Raw genomic sequence first — 17,129 nt, forward strand, 5'->3', positions numbered from 1 at the left:
ATGAGAACAAACTCTAAGTGGTCATGGTATTCTTATCCCTTTTACATATTTCTGTGTTTGATTTAGTAAGAATTTGTTCAAAGCTTTGGCATCTGTATGTCAACAAGAGTGAAAGGCGTGAGATTTTGCCTCGCATGCAAACTAACAAAGGGAGCCAACACCAGCCCAATGCACTGACGGAGCCGGCACATTTCCGGGCCAGAAACAAAGGGCTTGTCACACACAGTGGGGCAGCAGGACCCACTCACCCCTGTCGATATTCAGGATCACATAGTGGGGCAGCAGGACCCACTCGCCCCCGTAAATACTCAGCAACATCCTGTATCCCTGTACAAAGACAAGATGTTATTTAGGCAAAACAAAATTAACGATCATGTAAAGAACTGCTTACATTTTTCTCTTCTCAGAAAATTTGTTTTTAGCAACCATGGCTCTCAAGGCATTCACTTGCACATTATACATAATACTGCTTGTGCCCAAAGTCATGGTACCTTCCTATTCTTAAATAATTTACCAAGAGTTCTGAAAGGTGAGTATTTTAAAGAGAAAAGAGGTATGTGGCTTACCCCAGGCTAAGGAGTGAGTTAGCTGGACAATTCTTGTGAAATATGTGCTTTTTCTAATTAGAAAATCTGAGAACAAGGTATCAGTGTGAGTCTGTTATTTCCATGAAGGAGTGAAATGGATGCTGGGAAATTGAAGGAGCTTCAGAACGGGAATCTCACAACCTCAAATGGGGAGACCGGCAATTGGGAAAGCAGTCACTCTGATTCATGGAGTTTTTGGAGATTCACGTCCACTCCGTGCTGCATTTGAGCGACTTTTCTTCTTGTGATGTGGACCCGATAGAAGAGAGGTCCCACGTAGACATTCGGCATTTGTGAGGGTCTGGCACCGTGACTCACTTCTACAGATTTAACATGTCTATGTATAAATTACAATGGCTCATCTCTACAAAAACTGATAGCAGTTATGGATCAATTCCCTCATTTCTCACTTGGGCCACACTTCCTGTTTCTGCAAGAACATATCGCTTGGCTAGAAGACACGATGTTGACATTGAAAGGAAAAAGGACCTTGTATAAAAATGATGCAGAGAATTCTTCTCAAAGGCCACTGGGACACACACTTTGTTGGTGACCAGCTGTCTACCAGCGCGGCAGCGAGAGAGACAGAGCTCCACTCGTGAGCAGTCACAGCACCCGTGACCCACACCAAGACCCCCAGGGTGACGACAGGCCAACCAGCAGCCTTGGAACGGACACTTCCTTCCCGAAATAGCTTCCCGAGAGAAAACAAACAGTGAAAACTGCAGGCATTTCTATGACCGGGAAGCAAGAAACCCTCCCAGTCCTCTTCCTTCTACACCACATCCAGAACAGGCGTACACCCGGTGTAGAAAGCTCCCAAGGACTGAACAGATCATTTGAATCTACCTCAGACTGACCTAATCTCTGGAGTGCAGTCCTACAAACAGACTTTCCAAAAGTTACCAAACCACTACCTCAAACCTCATGCTTTACTCTGCTTCGAAAGCGGACATGTGGCTCGGTTTATACAGCCACCAGAACACACATACACAGGGTATTATCTTATTGCCCTTCAGTGCCAAGAAGAATCCTGTGGTCTCTCACGGTAAAAACAAAACCACAACCACCACAACCCAGCTTTTCAAGTTGCAGGGAGTTTTACAGCCTCTTTCTATGTCGTCTTCCTTTTTGCCCCAAACTGGATATTCTTTTTACTTTCTCCTTATTTCCTGAATATAATTTGATCAATATAATCAAACTGCTTGTGTTAGAAGCAACTTTACTTAAAAAGAACTGAAAGAACTACATGAAAATATTAAGAGTAGCCATTTCAGGATGACAAGAGAACAATATATTGTTTTTGTTCATTCTTTTCAACATTTGCAAAGCTTTTTACCTTGAGTGCAGTCACTGTTGCAATCAGAGGTTACAGTGCTTGATGGAATGAGGCCATGAAGCACACACACCACCGAGTTTCTAACACAGAGCAATCTATGGGGAAGGATGGAGACACAGGAAAGGTTCATTTTAAGGCAATGCAGGTGTTTTTTCCATAAAAGCAAAAGACTTTCTTAAAAGTGTTTGCACCATACACAAGTCTGCTAAATTTAGTCAAAAAACAGAGAAAACAGTAACAGAAGAACACTTTAGCCCACAAGGAGAGCAGTACACTCAGCTCGAGGCCACTCCAGATGAGGAGTGGAGAGTGGTTTCCTCACAGCTGACCCACAGGATTGGGTTACACGAGCAGGAGGGAAACATGGGGACCACAGAGACGTCAGACTGTGGACTTCACAGCAAGAGACAGCAACACAAACTAGCGGAGTAATTAAAAACTATGGTAAAAAGAGGTCCACATTCGATTTTAACCTGAAATCAGTGGCACGGGGACCACCACACCACCCTGCAGTTGCCTCCTCCCTCCCCCACACACAGCAGCCTCCTGGGACAACATCCTACTTCCAACTTGCAGTTGCCTCCCGTCCCACCCCCCCACAGTGGCCCCCTACAACATCATCCTACTTCCACCCTGCAGCTGCCTCCCATCCCCAACACACAGCATCCTCATGGGACAACCTGCTACTTGCTGCCCACAGCCTGGAGCCCCCAAAGCATGGAGGGGCTTAGCGAGCCACACAGCATTCCCCCTTCACACCTGGGAAGTCAGCCCCTCACTGAAGTGGGTCCTGCGCCCACCAGCTGTCCACGATCAGAGGTGTGAGGTTATGGACCTGGTCACCCACTGTGCAGAGAGGCGTGAGGTCATGGACCTGGTCACCCGTTGTGCACGATCAGAGGTGTGCAAGGTTCCAGACCTGGTCACCTGCTATGCACAATCAGAGGTGTGAGGTGATGGACCCGGTCACCTGCTGTGTACGAATAGAGGTGTGTGTGGTTAGTGACCTGGTTACCAGCTCTGCACAATCAGAGCCATGCGAGGTTACAGACCTAGTCACCAGCTGCACCCAATCAGAAGCTTTTGAGATTAGGGACCTGTTCACCTGCTGTGCACAGAAGTTTGAGGTTATGGACCTGGTCACCCCGCTGTGCATGATCAGAGGTGTGCGAGGTTAGGGACCAGGTTACCTGCTGTTGTCCAATCAGAGCCAGGAAAGATTACAGACCTAGTCACCAGCTGCAGCCAATCAGAAGCTTTTGAGGTTACGGACCTGGTCACCCACTGTGTGGGATCAGAGGTGTGCCAGGTTAGGGACCATGTGCGTGGTGATGAACCTGATCAGCAGCCAAGACACCTGACGTTTCCAGTGTCATCCCGCCTTCTTTCAAAACTTGAAAAGTCTTCAGCTATTTCCCAAAAGCTCGTCCATCTTTGAAAACGATATGCGTGTGCACAGGTGATACCGATGACTGAAGATTGAAGGTTAGAGCATTCCAGCCCCATGCCCATGTCCCATCCCATCTGCGAAAACTTGAGCACAAACATCTCCCTCTCTGAAGCTCCCTGAACCCGGTGGCAGGCCTGGGACTCAGGTCCAGTGTCCTGTCAGTTACACTGAACAAAATGTCATTCAACACTGGCCATGGGCCCTGTGCTTTAAAAACCACATATAAACCTCCCAAAGAACTACAATCTATGAAAGCTTTCATGGCTAGTATTTTAGGAAGACTGACCAATCTTGACCTAAATCAAAGCTGACACTGCCCAAATTAACTCTGACCCCAGCTTCGTGCAAAGGCAGCCATCGCCTGGCCGTCGGTGTGACCAACAGCCTGGGCACAGACAGGACCAGCGCCAGTCCCTCCCTGCACCTTAAGCGGGCTTCTGAGCTGCTGTCCATGATCAGTGATGGTGATGCCCAGAGCAGCTTTCCAGGAAAGCAGTAAACCTTTCAGGTCCTCACCTCACGAGGATGGCCATGTATACATCAACCGCCTTTGTTACTGCCCTGCCATTCTCAAAGAGGGGATGGGTTCAACTTCTTCCTCCTCCACATGCCCAACACAAGGCACAACGAGACGGCAAGACCAGATTGGCTGGAGCTGGGAAGTTGTGCGCTACAGATCAGGGCTGCGTGACTCAGGGAAGGCATCACTCGAAACACGTGCTGGAGGGCGGCCAATCCGACCCGACCGTCCACCTCCAGGGTCAGCCATGGGGCTCCTCTTGATGTGTCATCGGGATCAGCCCTCACAGAGCAAATGAGCCTTTCACTTCAGCCTGTCCTAGGTACAACACCGACTCCCACCTCCCACGTCCTGAACCAGCCTGTTCCGGGGATTGCTGTGGACATAGAGGAGCAGGCCCAAGACATCTAGTGGCATTTCCTGGCGAGGACACTCACCATGCTTGACCATAAAACTCGGGTCAACTGGTTTTTCGGAGGGACTGGAATTTACTTGTGACACGCATGGATACTGATTGACCCAGGGAGGGGCATGGAGGAGGCTGAAGAAAAACCCATGGTGACTGCGCCAGGCATTCCCGCACACACCGACATCTTCAGACTAGGGCGGCGTCCTAGTCTTACAATCAAACCGAAGCCCAGAGAAACTACGGAGCTTGTCCAAGACCAGCAACAAGTATGTGGGCAGCTGGGATTCAACTAAGTCCTTCCCTGGATCCATTCGCACTGCTCCTCGCCCCCCTCCCCCACTGCCCTGCCATGGCCCCCAATAGACACAGCAGATCTGAACATCAGGCACCCCGAACGCAGAGTACGGAGCAGAGCCGGCTTCTGCAGTGGGAACTCACACACATCCCACTCCCCTTCTTGCGGAATGCCCCGGGACTCTGCAGTATGGTCTGCAGATGTGGCCTCACTCTGCGCTAGGAGACCTGCGTGGCAGGCAGCGTTTTACAGAGTGCTCCTCCAGACGGGTCTCGTCGGCTGATCCATGAGACACGGGACACCTGAAGGAAGGGCCGACAAACCCCACAAAGTCGCTCCCAACTTGGAGAGGACAGGTCCAAGGCGGGGCTCCTGGCAGTCCACGCTTTGGACAGGTCTTGCTGCAACACACCTGACGTCTCCAAGACCACTAGTACTCTATGTGCTAGGGTATCAAGGGTTGGGTATGTGGCATTTTAAGTGACTAATCATAGGTGGTTTTCTTCTCTCCTACACCTGTTTAGGCTGAACGTGCACGTACATGCTCCGCTGCAGGTGCACTGCCGTATGTGGACCAGCAACGCTCTTTCCTGCCTCGGGTTCTCGTCACTGCCTTCCAGAAAACTCTCGCCTGCTTTACAGCCAAGCCAGGTAGGCCTGGTCAGCCGCAGTGAAATTCCTGCAGTGTCAGAGCTAAGTGCTGGCTGAGACTTTAACAGTGAAGACAGGGGAGTAATGGGGATAAACCGAGCAAAACTGTATTGTAACGCAGATGAAAGTCTAGAAGCAAAAGAACCTGATACCCCTAAGAGAGCAGGCGATTGCCTCTCACTATGATGTTAATAGCAGCTTGTTGTTTCCAGTGCCTCCGTGTGCCAGGGTTTCCAGTCAGCATTTGTGTCTATCTGCTCCTGAGCTACCTGATCAAAGTTCTGCAGAGATCAAGGATATCTAAATTGACCCAGTATCTGCAGGCTGGCTGCTCAGAGGTCGTGGTGTGGAACAGCCAGGACATCGCTTAGTCATACGGGGCACAAGCACGTCACTTGCCACTCCTGTCTTTCTATTTCATCAAACCCTCTTTTCTCCTGAATATTGACCATAGCAAAGTCATTAGCCTTCGAGATGCATTTGAAACATCAACTTGCTTTGTTCAAGAGGTTTAAGACACACGTAAGTCTTTCTTGCCATGCTCAACACACACGGCCGGCCGTTTCTGAAGTCAGTGCTTCTGGAACAAAAGCCTTGACCTGCCCCAGTGAATATTCACAATGAGCACACTGTCGCGAGGCTGCTTGGCCAACCAGCAGGGGGCAGGAGAGAGCTGCAGGTGCCGCGTGGGGTCCTTGCAAACCTGCCTCAATCAAGGGCGGTGCCTCCTGCCAATCCAGCGGCTTCCTCCAAGGGGAAGAGGCCTCTTCAGCTGCCACCGCACTGATTTCAGGCGGCTCAGCCAATGGGGCAACAGATTCAACAGAGTCCCATGTTGTTAAAGGAAAACTTCTGTTACCAGGCAACCTTAAAGTCAGATTCAACGTCAAATAACCAACAACACTGCTTCCAAACCAACATGCTACTAGTGCCTTCTTCTTCAATGCTGCTTAAACACGGAAAAGTATGAGGAAAAAAGAGCATGGCACTTACTTCTTAAAAAATAACACCCCTTCCAGGTTCATTTTACCCATATCAGAAAGACTTAGAACTGTGGATTCCCTACAGGAACGTGGAGTGGGGGTGGATCCCCACGCTGACCCAGCCTCACCCCAGTTCAGTCACCCCCCCACCACAGGGTTCACACCTCTCCAGGCCCTGTCACCTCATTAAGGAAAGGTGGCGTCTCTAAGCTCTCTTCGCAGGAAGCACCCGACGGCAGCTAGACACAGACACACCCACAACTGCTTTGAAATCCTGAACATATTTAAGGACTTCGTTATTAGTTTTTTAAAACTGTAAGAACAAAGTGACCCTGGTTCTACCCTCTCTGCCACAATAACACCGTGCACATCTTTTACTATTTATTCCTTCTCCAGCAGCTGCTGCCTGGCCGACTGCAGAAAAACAGCCTCTGGTACTCCCGGGAAGCCCTCGGTAAAAGCGTGAACACCGCGATCACGTCTCAGGACACCTCACATGTTAGGGTCACCCACAGACCGCCATTCCCAGTGCCTAGAAGGCACTGAACGGACGTCCTGCTCTTTGTAAATGTCAACTTTCCTAACCTAAGTTGTGTTGAAAATTTTTAACTGCAGTCCACACGTACTTCTTTGTGTCTTGTTTTTATCCTAGAGGAATATTTTTACGGAAAATTAAGCTTGCAAAGTTGAAGGATTTTCTGAAAGTCGACTCCTAATCCTGGAAGAAAAAAAAATGGGCCAAATGTGGTGCTCACGCCTGTAATCCCAGCAGTTTGGGAGGTTGAGGCCAGATTACTTGAGCCCAGGAACTCGAGACCAGCCTGGAAAACATGGCAAAACCCTGTCTCTACTAAAAATACCAATAATAATAATAATAATAATAATAATAATAATAATAAAGCTGGGCGTGGTGATGTGCGTCTAGTCCCAGCTACTCAGGAAGCTGAGGTGGGAGGATCACCTGAGCCCAGGAGGTGAAGGCTGCAGTCAGCCAAGATTTGCATCACTGCACTGCAGCTTGGGCAACAGAGTGAGACACCGTCTCATAAAAACAAAAAGCAAAAACAACTGTATAAATCATTATAGAAGGGAGCTGGCCAGGCGCAGTAGTTCACGCCTGTAATCCCAGCACTTTGGGAGGTCGAGGTGGGCAGATCACCTGAGGTCAGGAGTTTGAGACAAGCCTGGACAGTGTGGCAAAACCCCATCTCTAATAAAAAATACAAAAATTAGCGAGGCATGGTGGTGGGTGCCTGTAATCCCAACTACTGGGGAGGCTGAGGCAGGAGAATCACTTCAACCCAGGAGGCAGAAGTTGCAGTGGGCCGACATTGCGTCACTGCACTCCAGCCTGGGCAACAAGAACGAGAGTCCACTTCAAAAAATAAAAATAAAAATGAAGGGAGCTAATGTTTTTCATTTAAGGGAAGGGAGAAGAACATTCAGTATTTATACCTCTCACGCACACATCTGCAGTAGTGCCCCAAAGTATTCAAGATACACATTCCTACAAATATAGCTCAAAACTACTAAGTTACATGCTAAAAGAACATGCATTGTAAGAATGCTACATTATGTTTTTTGAGCATCTGTATCCAAATTTTAGCATACTGGCAGTTTTCCCTTCAGGTGCTGTATGCCTAAATTATTACATGTTTAGTCATTCATTTCAGAATTTATGACTTGCTTTAGGCAATAAACATAAGCTACTAAATTAATGACTTAGGGGAAAAGTTACTAAGTTAACTTGAAAGTTAAACTTTGCAAACTGAATTTGTTGGACCTCATGCAAGCTAGATGATCAGTTTTTTAAATTGTTTCTTGTGTGTTTCCCTCGAGGATGGAAATAGCTTCACTCTCATCCACTGTGCACACTGCAGCCCGCGCCTCTCATCCACCGCACCGCACTGCAGCCTGCATTTCACCCTGCACCAGGCTTTCCACACCTTACCTGAAAGTCACTAAGTATAACCAAGAAGGATATGTAAAGCAGATAAATGACCTCCACCCCCACATCCAGCATGCAAATGTTAAACATTCATCAAAGTAAAACCAAAAACCCACCTTAGCTCACGATTGTAACTGGTAGAGTTATGTGCATGGCAATTTGAAAAGTCTAGTTAAGTAAAAACCTAATTGAGACTCTCAAGAAATACAAAGTTTTTACAAAAAGACATCTGCAAACATTGACAGTGAGGAGAGGACTTCACTCTGCATCCAGCCTGTCCTGGAAGCCACGGCCAAATGCCAGGTTGTATGGATCCGAAAAGCAGGAAAAAACAAGTGTTGAAAGGTGTACAGTCTCAGCAATGTACAAATTCGATGTAGGATGCTCGGAAACCTTGAATTTCCAATCAGAAAACAGCAACATGAGCAAGTTTCCCAGCAGTGCCCACTTTCTACCTACAGCACGTGTAACAGTTACGCTGGCCACCTCCGGGGGGACAGAGGCTTCCTGGTCACATTCGCTCTGGCAGCCGCAGAGCTGGCCCCACCACAAACACCTGTCTAATACTGAGGAACCACTCTCTCCCTGGGCTTTGCTCACTCTAGCCAGGAGAGCGTATTTACAGAGTACTTTACTGACTGAGTCCTCGTTCAATGCGTCAAGCTTGTTGAAGGCAGGGCAACCCCATTCCTGGCCCAATTAAGTGAACTGAGCAGAGCAAATGCCTCCAGTTGGACGGCACTCAGTCACGACAGCAGCGGCCACTGTTCACAGGGCGCTGGCTTCGTGCCGAGAACAGTTACAAGCGTCTTTTCTCCGTCCAAGGAATGTGCACTGCAACCCTGTGGGGTCGTTTGCAACGTCCACCAGAGTTGTGAGGCAGCCAAGTCCAGGCTGTCTGTGGGCCTCGCCACGTGGCCGTCCATGTCCCCTGCAGACCAGAACTCACTGCAGGGACCGGGGGTTCCAGGGTTGCCTTGAGGCACATGCTCCCTTCGCCACCTCCTCCTGGCCCCTGACATCAACCCTCACCACTGCTGCCAACACTTGATTTTCTCATGGCTCCTGAGGGGCCTGTTCTGCCCTTCCCTGCTCCCTGCGTCTGGCTTGGAGGGTGCCCACATCAACGCCAACGCTCACGTAATCACCAACCCTTCCACGGGGCTTGATGCCTAGGAGTCTCAATATCAGAAAGTCAGATTCCTGTGCTTGTTGGAGAATTTCTTCCCATTGTACAAGTGAAGGAGATAAAATTCTAGGTGCCTGCAATAACCTCATTTCCACAACGAAGCAACTTCAGTAGTAGCACAAAACAAAACAGAAAAAGCTTTTTTTTTTTTTAAACTTCTTTTATACAAGCTAAATACAATTTAATTTTTACATCCACGTTCTCATCAGCTCCCACCTGGTGAGCAGGCAAACAGTAATTTTCAAAGAAACAAATTGTTCCATAATTTTAACACTTAGCATTATCACTATTAAGCAAGAATTATCCCAAAAATACATGATGATCTTGTTCTCACGTTCAAAAATTGATTGTCACACAGTGAAATAACACTTAATGCAAAGAAAAGTTTCTTTTCAGGTATCTGTTCTGGAAAAGAAAAAACAAAGATTTCTGGCAAAGAGATAAACATTAATTATGTAACAATCCAAAATGCCTCTGGGAAAAATGATGTCATCCAATTAGTTCTTTGAAGTGTTACAAATGCAGCTGAGTTTTAATAGTAATTTGTCCATAATTATCAAAATAATCTTTAAAAATCTTAGTACTGAAATAACTATAAATGGATATAATACGCAAAGCAGAAGAGCTAACATTTGGGGTAGATTTTGGTCCGTATTTTTAACATATGCATAGTTATTTACCTAGTTGAAGCTTATCCCTCTCTTCCTAGGCTCTTCAAGACTGATTTTCAAACATAGACTGGCTTTTGGTACATGAAGGCAGCTTTAAAAGAAGTCAGGATCAGGCCGGGCACAGTGGCTCAAGCCTGTAATCCCAGTATTTTAGGAGGGCAAGGTGGGCTGATCATTTGAGGCAAGGAGTTTGAGACCACCCTGGACAATATGGCAAAACCCAGCCTGTATTAAACATTTTTGTAATTAGCCAAGCATGGTGGCACACACCTATAATCCCAGCTACTTGGGAGGCTGAGGCAGGGAGAACTGCTTGAAGCCAGGAGGCGGAGGTTGCAATGAGCCAAGATCGCACCACTGCACTCCAGCTTGGGCGACAAAGAGAGACGGTCTCAAACTAGAACTTAGCCCTCAGGAAAAGCATTGAGCACCCCCCCACCCAAACCAACCCAAGGAATCACATGGCAATGGTTATCATCTGATTTTGACACAATAAAGTTGTATTCTCCTCTCTAAACACAATGGTAAACACCTGCCATCAGCCCACAGAAACTCCCAGGACCCAGTAACACTGGACTAGCAAGATTAATGGGCCACGTATGCAGGGTTCAGCTGGAGAAAGTGATGGCACCAAGAATGGTGTGTGCTCAAACCAGATTCCTTGCTTTCGGGGTGGAGGGGCTTCCCGGGAAGATCTAGTCCAGTGGGATGGTTTCCACTTCCACCATGAGGAGGAAACGGGGGGTTTCCTAAGGGCACTGACAGGACCTGGGTCACTGCCCCTTTGTCCTCTGTCCTGTTATGGGATGAGGGTGGGCTGAAGGTAGGTTTTCCCTACATCTTCCGGGCAGGAGAGATGGCGCTGACAAGTGGACGACGGTTTTTCCAAAACGTTCCCATGTTTATAACCTGTTATCAACCTGTTTTCCCTGGAGGAGATCAGTGAAGCAGCATCATTGATTCTCTTCCATTAGGGACAACCCGGCGTTATGGGAGGCAGGAGACAACATGCGAGCTAGGTCAGCCTCTGCGCGGGTCTGAGTCAGTCACTTGTGTCTCGTCCCCAGCGTGCTCGTCTATCAAATGGGCGGCCCCACAGACCAGTGACTTTGAACCAGAGTTCCATGGAGATTGCCCAAGGACAGGGAGGGGGAAGGGGGGAAGGGGGGGAGGAGGAAGAGGAGGGAGGAGGAAAGGGAGGAAGGAAGGAAGAAGGGGAGGAAGGAAGGAAGAAGGAGAGGTGGCGGAAGAGGAGTGTGGAGGGAGGAGTGTGGAGGGAGGAGTGTGGAGGGAGGAGTGTGGAGGGAGCAGTGTGGAGGGAGCAGTGTGGAGGGAGCAGTGTGGAGGGAGCAGTGTGGAGGGAGCAGTGTGGAGGGAGCAGTGTGGAGGGAGGAGCAGAAGGGGGGTTCTGTGAGGAGGAGGACCAAGTTTCTGAGGTGTCTTGGAGTCAGAGTTGGCAGTGGCTTGGGCTCTAGGCCCTCTGTTGCATAGTTTTAGGCTTTAACTATTTATATTTGTGGACTCTTTAAAAGATTTAATTTGAAGAAAACCGGAGTTGGGGATACCTTGCTTCTAAAACACACTTTCTCAAGCCTGAGACTAAGTGCTAGGCATTGCTCATTCTGTTACGATCATTTCCTCCTATTTAAAATCAGCCGCACACTCCCAATCTCCCTTCAGTGTAAACACCACCTTTTCCGAGGATTTCAAACAGCAGAGCGAGCGGCCCGTGACCCCAGCCGTGGGCACGAGGAGCCAAGAGCAGACGTGTGGAGAGGGCTGCAGATGACACGAGAGGTAGAGGCCCGGCACCTCCCTACAGGGGCTGTGCTCCTCCAGGCCTAAAGGACATCCTCGCCTCTGGGGTGAACAAGCAGCACAAACTATCAACACTTATTCCAAAAGAACACGAAGAAAATTCAAACGAAGTTAACACAGTTATCCCAACACAACACTGCAGCAGCCCAGAAACAGGAGGGCCAGTGAGCCTGAGGTGGGCGGTTCCAACAGCGGGACAGCGATGTTGGCATTAGGGCTTTTCGGCAAAAAAAAAAAAAAAAAAAAAAAGACAAAAGGTAACATGGGCCACCCATTATTTCCTACCAGTGGAAAGACACGCACAGGCCCCCAGATGCCAACGGCCCGTTGGGAACGAGCTCACGCAGCCCTTCAGGTCTTTGCACGAGCAGGCACGTAGTGTCCTCAGTACCCCCGCCCGTGACACACACACCACACTTGACTCCCATACCTGAGGGTCCAGGGGAATGGCGGGAAGTTCTCGGAGGACCGGGCATCCTGTGAGGACACTGCATGACTATGTACCTCAGAGGGGTCCCCGGGCAGGTGCTCTCTTTCCAAAGGATGAACTGGATCCTGACCACACCCAGATCGCGCTGGCCTCCAAGCCGAGCGCCAACATCTCACATCCAAAGGGATGCACAGGTACCTGCTGCACGTAGAGCCCAAGCCCCTCGCAGAGCTCAGGACGAACCCAGTGTCCAGGCCTGGGGCCGTCACCAGCCAGGAGCGGTGTCCGGGGCACTTCCCAGCGATGGCCACAAGAAGAAACAACTCAGGACAAAGCCAGTGTCCAGGCCCAGGGCCGTCACCAGCCAGGAGAGGCGTCCGGGGCATTTCCCAGCGAGGGCCATGGGAAGTAACAACTCAGGCCCATCAGGGGCTTCCTCATTATGCGGGTGTTAGAAGTAGAGACAGAGGTTCAGGTCTAGTGGCACAAACAGCGACGAACCCCATGGAAATGCGGGCGTGGCCCCTCCATCCCAACAGCCTGCATGGCTACTCCATTCTGCTCCCATCACACACGTCCCCACCCAGCCAAGCCCCTTCTACTTTCCCCACTGGATTCATCAAATCAAACCTCGCTGTCCTTGGCAAATGTACCATTAATTTACTTACTGCCCAGTAAAAAAGCATACTTCCAGTTAACATGACACCCCCGCTACGATAGAACAGCCTTAATTCAGACATGACGCAGAGGAACAGAGGGAGGAGGGGTCGAGGGCCGTCCTGGAATCGGCAGCTGTTTTCTGGGGAAAGTCTCCCTCCCACCCGAGCCTGACACTCGTGCTACACTATCCCCATGGTGTCTGAAAGCTCCATGAAGACAGGGTCACTCTGACCCCTTCACACCCACAACGCCAAAGAGGACCAGGTGTTCAGGAAAAGCCTCCTGCTAGTGCTGAAGACAGGAATAATTCCTTGTGGTGCCCAGAATGTCAGGAGAAAATAAGGCACCATGTGGACACCTTCCAGGTGAATTTTGGAATGACTCTACCGAATGCCAGTCATCCTTTTTCAGAACAAAACCAATACCGGAAAACATGTGTCGCCAGCAGAGAGATGGTCCTTTTGACGGCTTACAAATAAACCTACGTTACGCTGAATTTATCTCAAGCCACCCTCTCTGTGCTAATGTAAAAAGTCTTCTTTATTAACCAGTAGCCTTTTTCATCTGGTGCTTTTTAACAAGCAAGACGGTCCCGTAACACTCAGGCATTGTTGAAAACCTCAAATGGAAGCCTAGAATCCTCTTCCGTGCAGCTTCACTGCAAAATATTTTGACGTGAGCCAAATCGTGCTATTCCTACATCTCCGTAGGAAACTCAAGGCTTCATCAAGGAAATGCAGCATGATTTCTGCTAGGCACAGAAACTGGTGGGGGGGGCATGGAGTTGAGGGAACATTACATAGAAAGAACACCGCGATAATCACTTGCATGAGAGCCACACTGGCCGGCAAGCCCCGGACGGCTCGGTCTCTGCACAGTCAGAGACATGAGGCCTGAAGGGCAGACACCTGGCACTGTTGACCACCCCAAGGTCGTGGCCTCTGCCCCTTCTCTGCTGCTCATCAGTTCCAAGCTTCTGGCAACACCGCCTGCTGCCCCCACTGCCTCATCGACCCTTTGTGAAAAGCAAATGTTGCCAGGATAGCTTATGGGTACATTTGCCAGGAAAGCAGCTCCGATTGACGCTGAAACCCCCTTCTCACACCCCTGGCAGCTCCCTTGCCCCCGATGTGCACATGCTTGCAGCTCTGACCTTGCTCAGTGTCCACACAGGCTCTGTCTCCTAAAGAGCCGAATGCAGACTCAATGTTGAGTCAGAAATACACAAAGAGGGTGATGGTTACGAACTGCCTGCCTGCCCCCCAAAACACAGGTTGATATCCTCACCCTCAATGTGACGCCGTCAGGTGGTCTTTGGGAGGTGATGAGTTCCCGAGGCTGGAGACCCTTGAATGGGATTTGTGCCTCAGAAAGAGGCCCAGCAAATCCCTCGCCCTCCCATTGTGTCAGGGCCAAAGAGAAGGTGTGTGCCAACCAGGAAGGAGCCCACACCAGAATCCACGCGTGCGGCACCCTGATCCTGCCTTCCAGCCTCTAGAACTGTGAGAAGCAAATTCCTGCTGTTCATAAGCCGCTCAGTCAATGGTGTTTCGTTACAGCAGCCTAAGCTGCCTGAGATGACGATGCTTACCGCCCTACAGAAACGGCTACTCCCCTCTCCCAGAAATGGGGGTTTAATTAAAATCCCTGTCTCTCCTCGCAGCCACCACAGATCTCACTCCCCCACCCCGAAAGCCAGCAATTGCTAGGATTAAAGGAAAATGAGGATCGTTTTAGACCAGCCCCTCCATATCGGTCTGAAGCCTGTAACTTTGCCCACTTCCACGGTGGCCGTGTCACTGCATTGCCCATGTTAGCTCTGTGTCTGCACTGGGTCCCAGGCTCTGCACAGACTCCTCTAGGTGCCCATCCAACACAGCCATTTCCCCTTCTGCTTTGCAGGTTGTCCTTCAATATCCAACCCCCACCCCTCTGCAACCCAAGGCCTTCCGATCCAGGCATTCGGGGTGGGCTCAGCCATGTACTGCAGTCCTCGACTCAAGTAAACCAGGCCCAAGGCGTTGGCACCAACGGTCTACTGGCTGTGGGGTCTACCCCAGCCACACCAGGGCCTGGGAGGGGAGGCAGAGGAACCTGTGAAGCTGCCAACAGCCATATGGGAACAGGGGACCCTGGGATGAGGAGGATGCCATGGAAGGAAATTCAGAGAAAGAAAGAGCCCTAAGGCTGGACGGGTCATGCCGAAAGCCTACACTGCTGAATTTTCCAGGTTTCTGAACTCAACCACTGACCCACACAGCACATGTTTCCAGAGTGCTGACCCTGCGTGGCATTGGATACGGCAATAAAGTAGGATCCCCACCTGCCCCTTTCCCGACACATACACAGGGCATCCATCCTGGCAGGAAATCAGGCCTGGGGTCCCAGTTGGCACCGCAAGCCAGGGAAGGGGGCCATTTCAGACGGACAGTGGGTGCAGCCTTGCCAAAGCCCAGCAGTCACCTGCACTGCCACAGCCAGGCTGAGTCCAGATCAGCCGCACAGAAACCTGACCCTCTCAAGGGCACGCCTGAGCTCATTAGGGACAGATACCGTCTCTTGCTTATCTCCAACACTTTCTCTGCATGTCTAGTTACAAATGGACGACACAGTCTCGGAAGCACAGCTGTGACTCTGGAGACAGATCCGAGGCCTCCCCCTGCTCCTCTCCGTGGTTCCATTGATGGGGAGGGGCCGCTATGGCCGCGAGGCCGCATACCCACAGCCTCCCTGCCACGGAGACACGGGCCTTCGACGGTTACTTCTGCCAAAGAACCCTGCTGCGTCTTGGAGCACACCATGGTGGGCGGGAAGCTCCACCCGGAGAAACAGCGATGCCTCTCCCCAGAGCCAACGGAGGGCACTCCCCACCCTGCATTCAGCAGATTACTTACATTCTAGAAAACATCTCAGTTAATGGGGAACAGTGAAATGAAAAGGCCACGCTAGAAAGTTTAGAAGGTTGTGTGGAGTCTCAGGAGGTCCAAAGATTTCTGAACCAAGACTGCTGTGGTCAACGAGCTTACAGGGAAAGTTTCCACGCCGGCCTTCAACAAGCAACGCTCAGCAGAGAGGAGCCACGTTCTGGGCAGAACCTCAGAACCAGAACATCGGACACCACAAAGTCACAACAGAGCCAACAGCAACTGAAATACAGCGCTCTCCTAAGATGTGTGTGTCACCTGCAGAAAGTCACCACACATTAAGATGGGGGAAGAAAAGGATAAGGTTAGAAACAAATTTGAAATAATTTCTACATACGTACAATTTCTACATCCACTGGCTTTCTTCCTGGGAGTCACAATTTTTACATGAGATGCACATCCCAGTTGGAAGGAGTTTGGGTTTTCCGTGGGCAGAGACAAGGGCTCTCCAAGAAATGTGAACCTTTTCTCACTCACTGAGCCGTGTGCCCTGAGGCCGTTCTGGCCTGCCTGAGCACCTCCCTGCTCTGCCTCCAGCCAGCTCCTTCCAGCACTCACCCCACTGCTCCCAGAGCCTTCACTGGACCAGGATCTCCTCTTCTGCTGCTGTCTATCTTTCACTTTAGGGCAAATAAGTTGGAAAGTAGAAAGTTATAAGACCCCTTGGGCTTTTTAAAAATTTGTCTTCTCGGAAAACAAAGAATACTAATTCTACTTTCATGGTTTAATATGTTGCCCCCATCTGCATGTTCATGGATGTATGTTTTTATATATATTCTAATCAGTACTTATAGAAGCATGCACTGTTGGCTACATTCAGTTCAATTACATTTGATATAAGAAGTTTTAATTTCAGTGAATTCAGGCACTCAAAATTTAAGCCCTCTGACATCTATTAATCAAATGGAAAAACGACAGGTAGATATTACAAAAATCAAGAGAAGTGTTTAATATAAATCCTGGACTTTTAGATATTTCCACAAATGTAATGTATACATTAGTACACGACCTTGAGCATTTTCACAACTCTTTGAACTAAAATTCTATTCTTAACTTTTATTGGTCAATCGACATCCATATGTGATTTTAAGCAGCTCAAACATCAGCTCTTAAAAACAACCAAAAATGCTGCGGGCAAATTCCACCAAGCAGCAAATAACGGAACTGCACCCAACAACCCAGGTACCTCCCCTGAGGCATCTGGAACTTGAGGATTACGAGCAGCCTTTGGTTTCTGAGGCACCCAAGAGTGGGG

General features: G+C 49.5%; 1 protein-coding gene across 12 annotated transcripts in view; it reads right to left on the reverse strand.

The window, feature by feature from the left end:
* Nucleotides 1-17,129, reverse strand: part of LOC139361615 (disco-interacting protein 2 homolog C-like) — a 151,611-nt gene that overhangs the window by 42,998 nt on the left and 91,484 nt on the right. For 2 of the 12 annotated variants that reach the window (XR_011619168.1, XR_011619169.1), the window contains exon 1: nt 1,927-2,503. The exons of 7 other annotated variants lie outside the window; for them this stretch is intronic. Coding sequence is in view for 1 of the 5 variants with exons in the window: in XM_071090220.1 (XP_070946321.1) it covers nt 1,927-2,056 (130 nt within the window). In the remaining 4 variants the exon portion in view is untranslated. Of the gene's footprint in view, nt 1-248; nt 328-566; nt 1,810-1,926; nt 2,504-17,129 lie in introns of those variants that run through there. 3 more of the 12 variants (XM_071090224.1, XM_071090225.1, XM_071090220.1) reach the window with 3 other exon arrangements.

This window comes from Macaca nemestrina, unplaced genomic scaffold (genome assembly GCF_043159975.1).
Source record: "Macaca nemestrina isolate mMacNem1 unplaced genomic scaffold, mMacNem.hap1 Scaffold_70, whole genome shotgun sequence".
Taxonomy (NCBI): domain Eukaryota; kingdom Metazoa; phylum Chordata; class Mammalia; order Primates; family Cercopithecidae; genus Macaca; species Macaca nemestrina.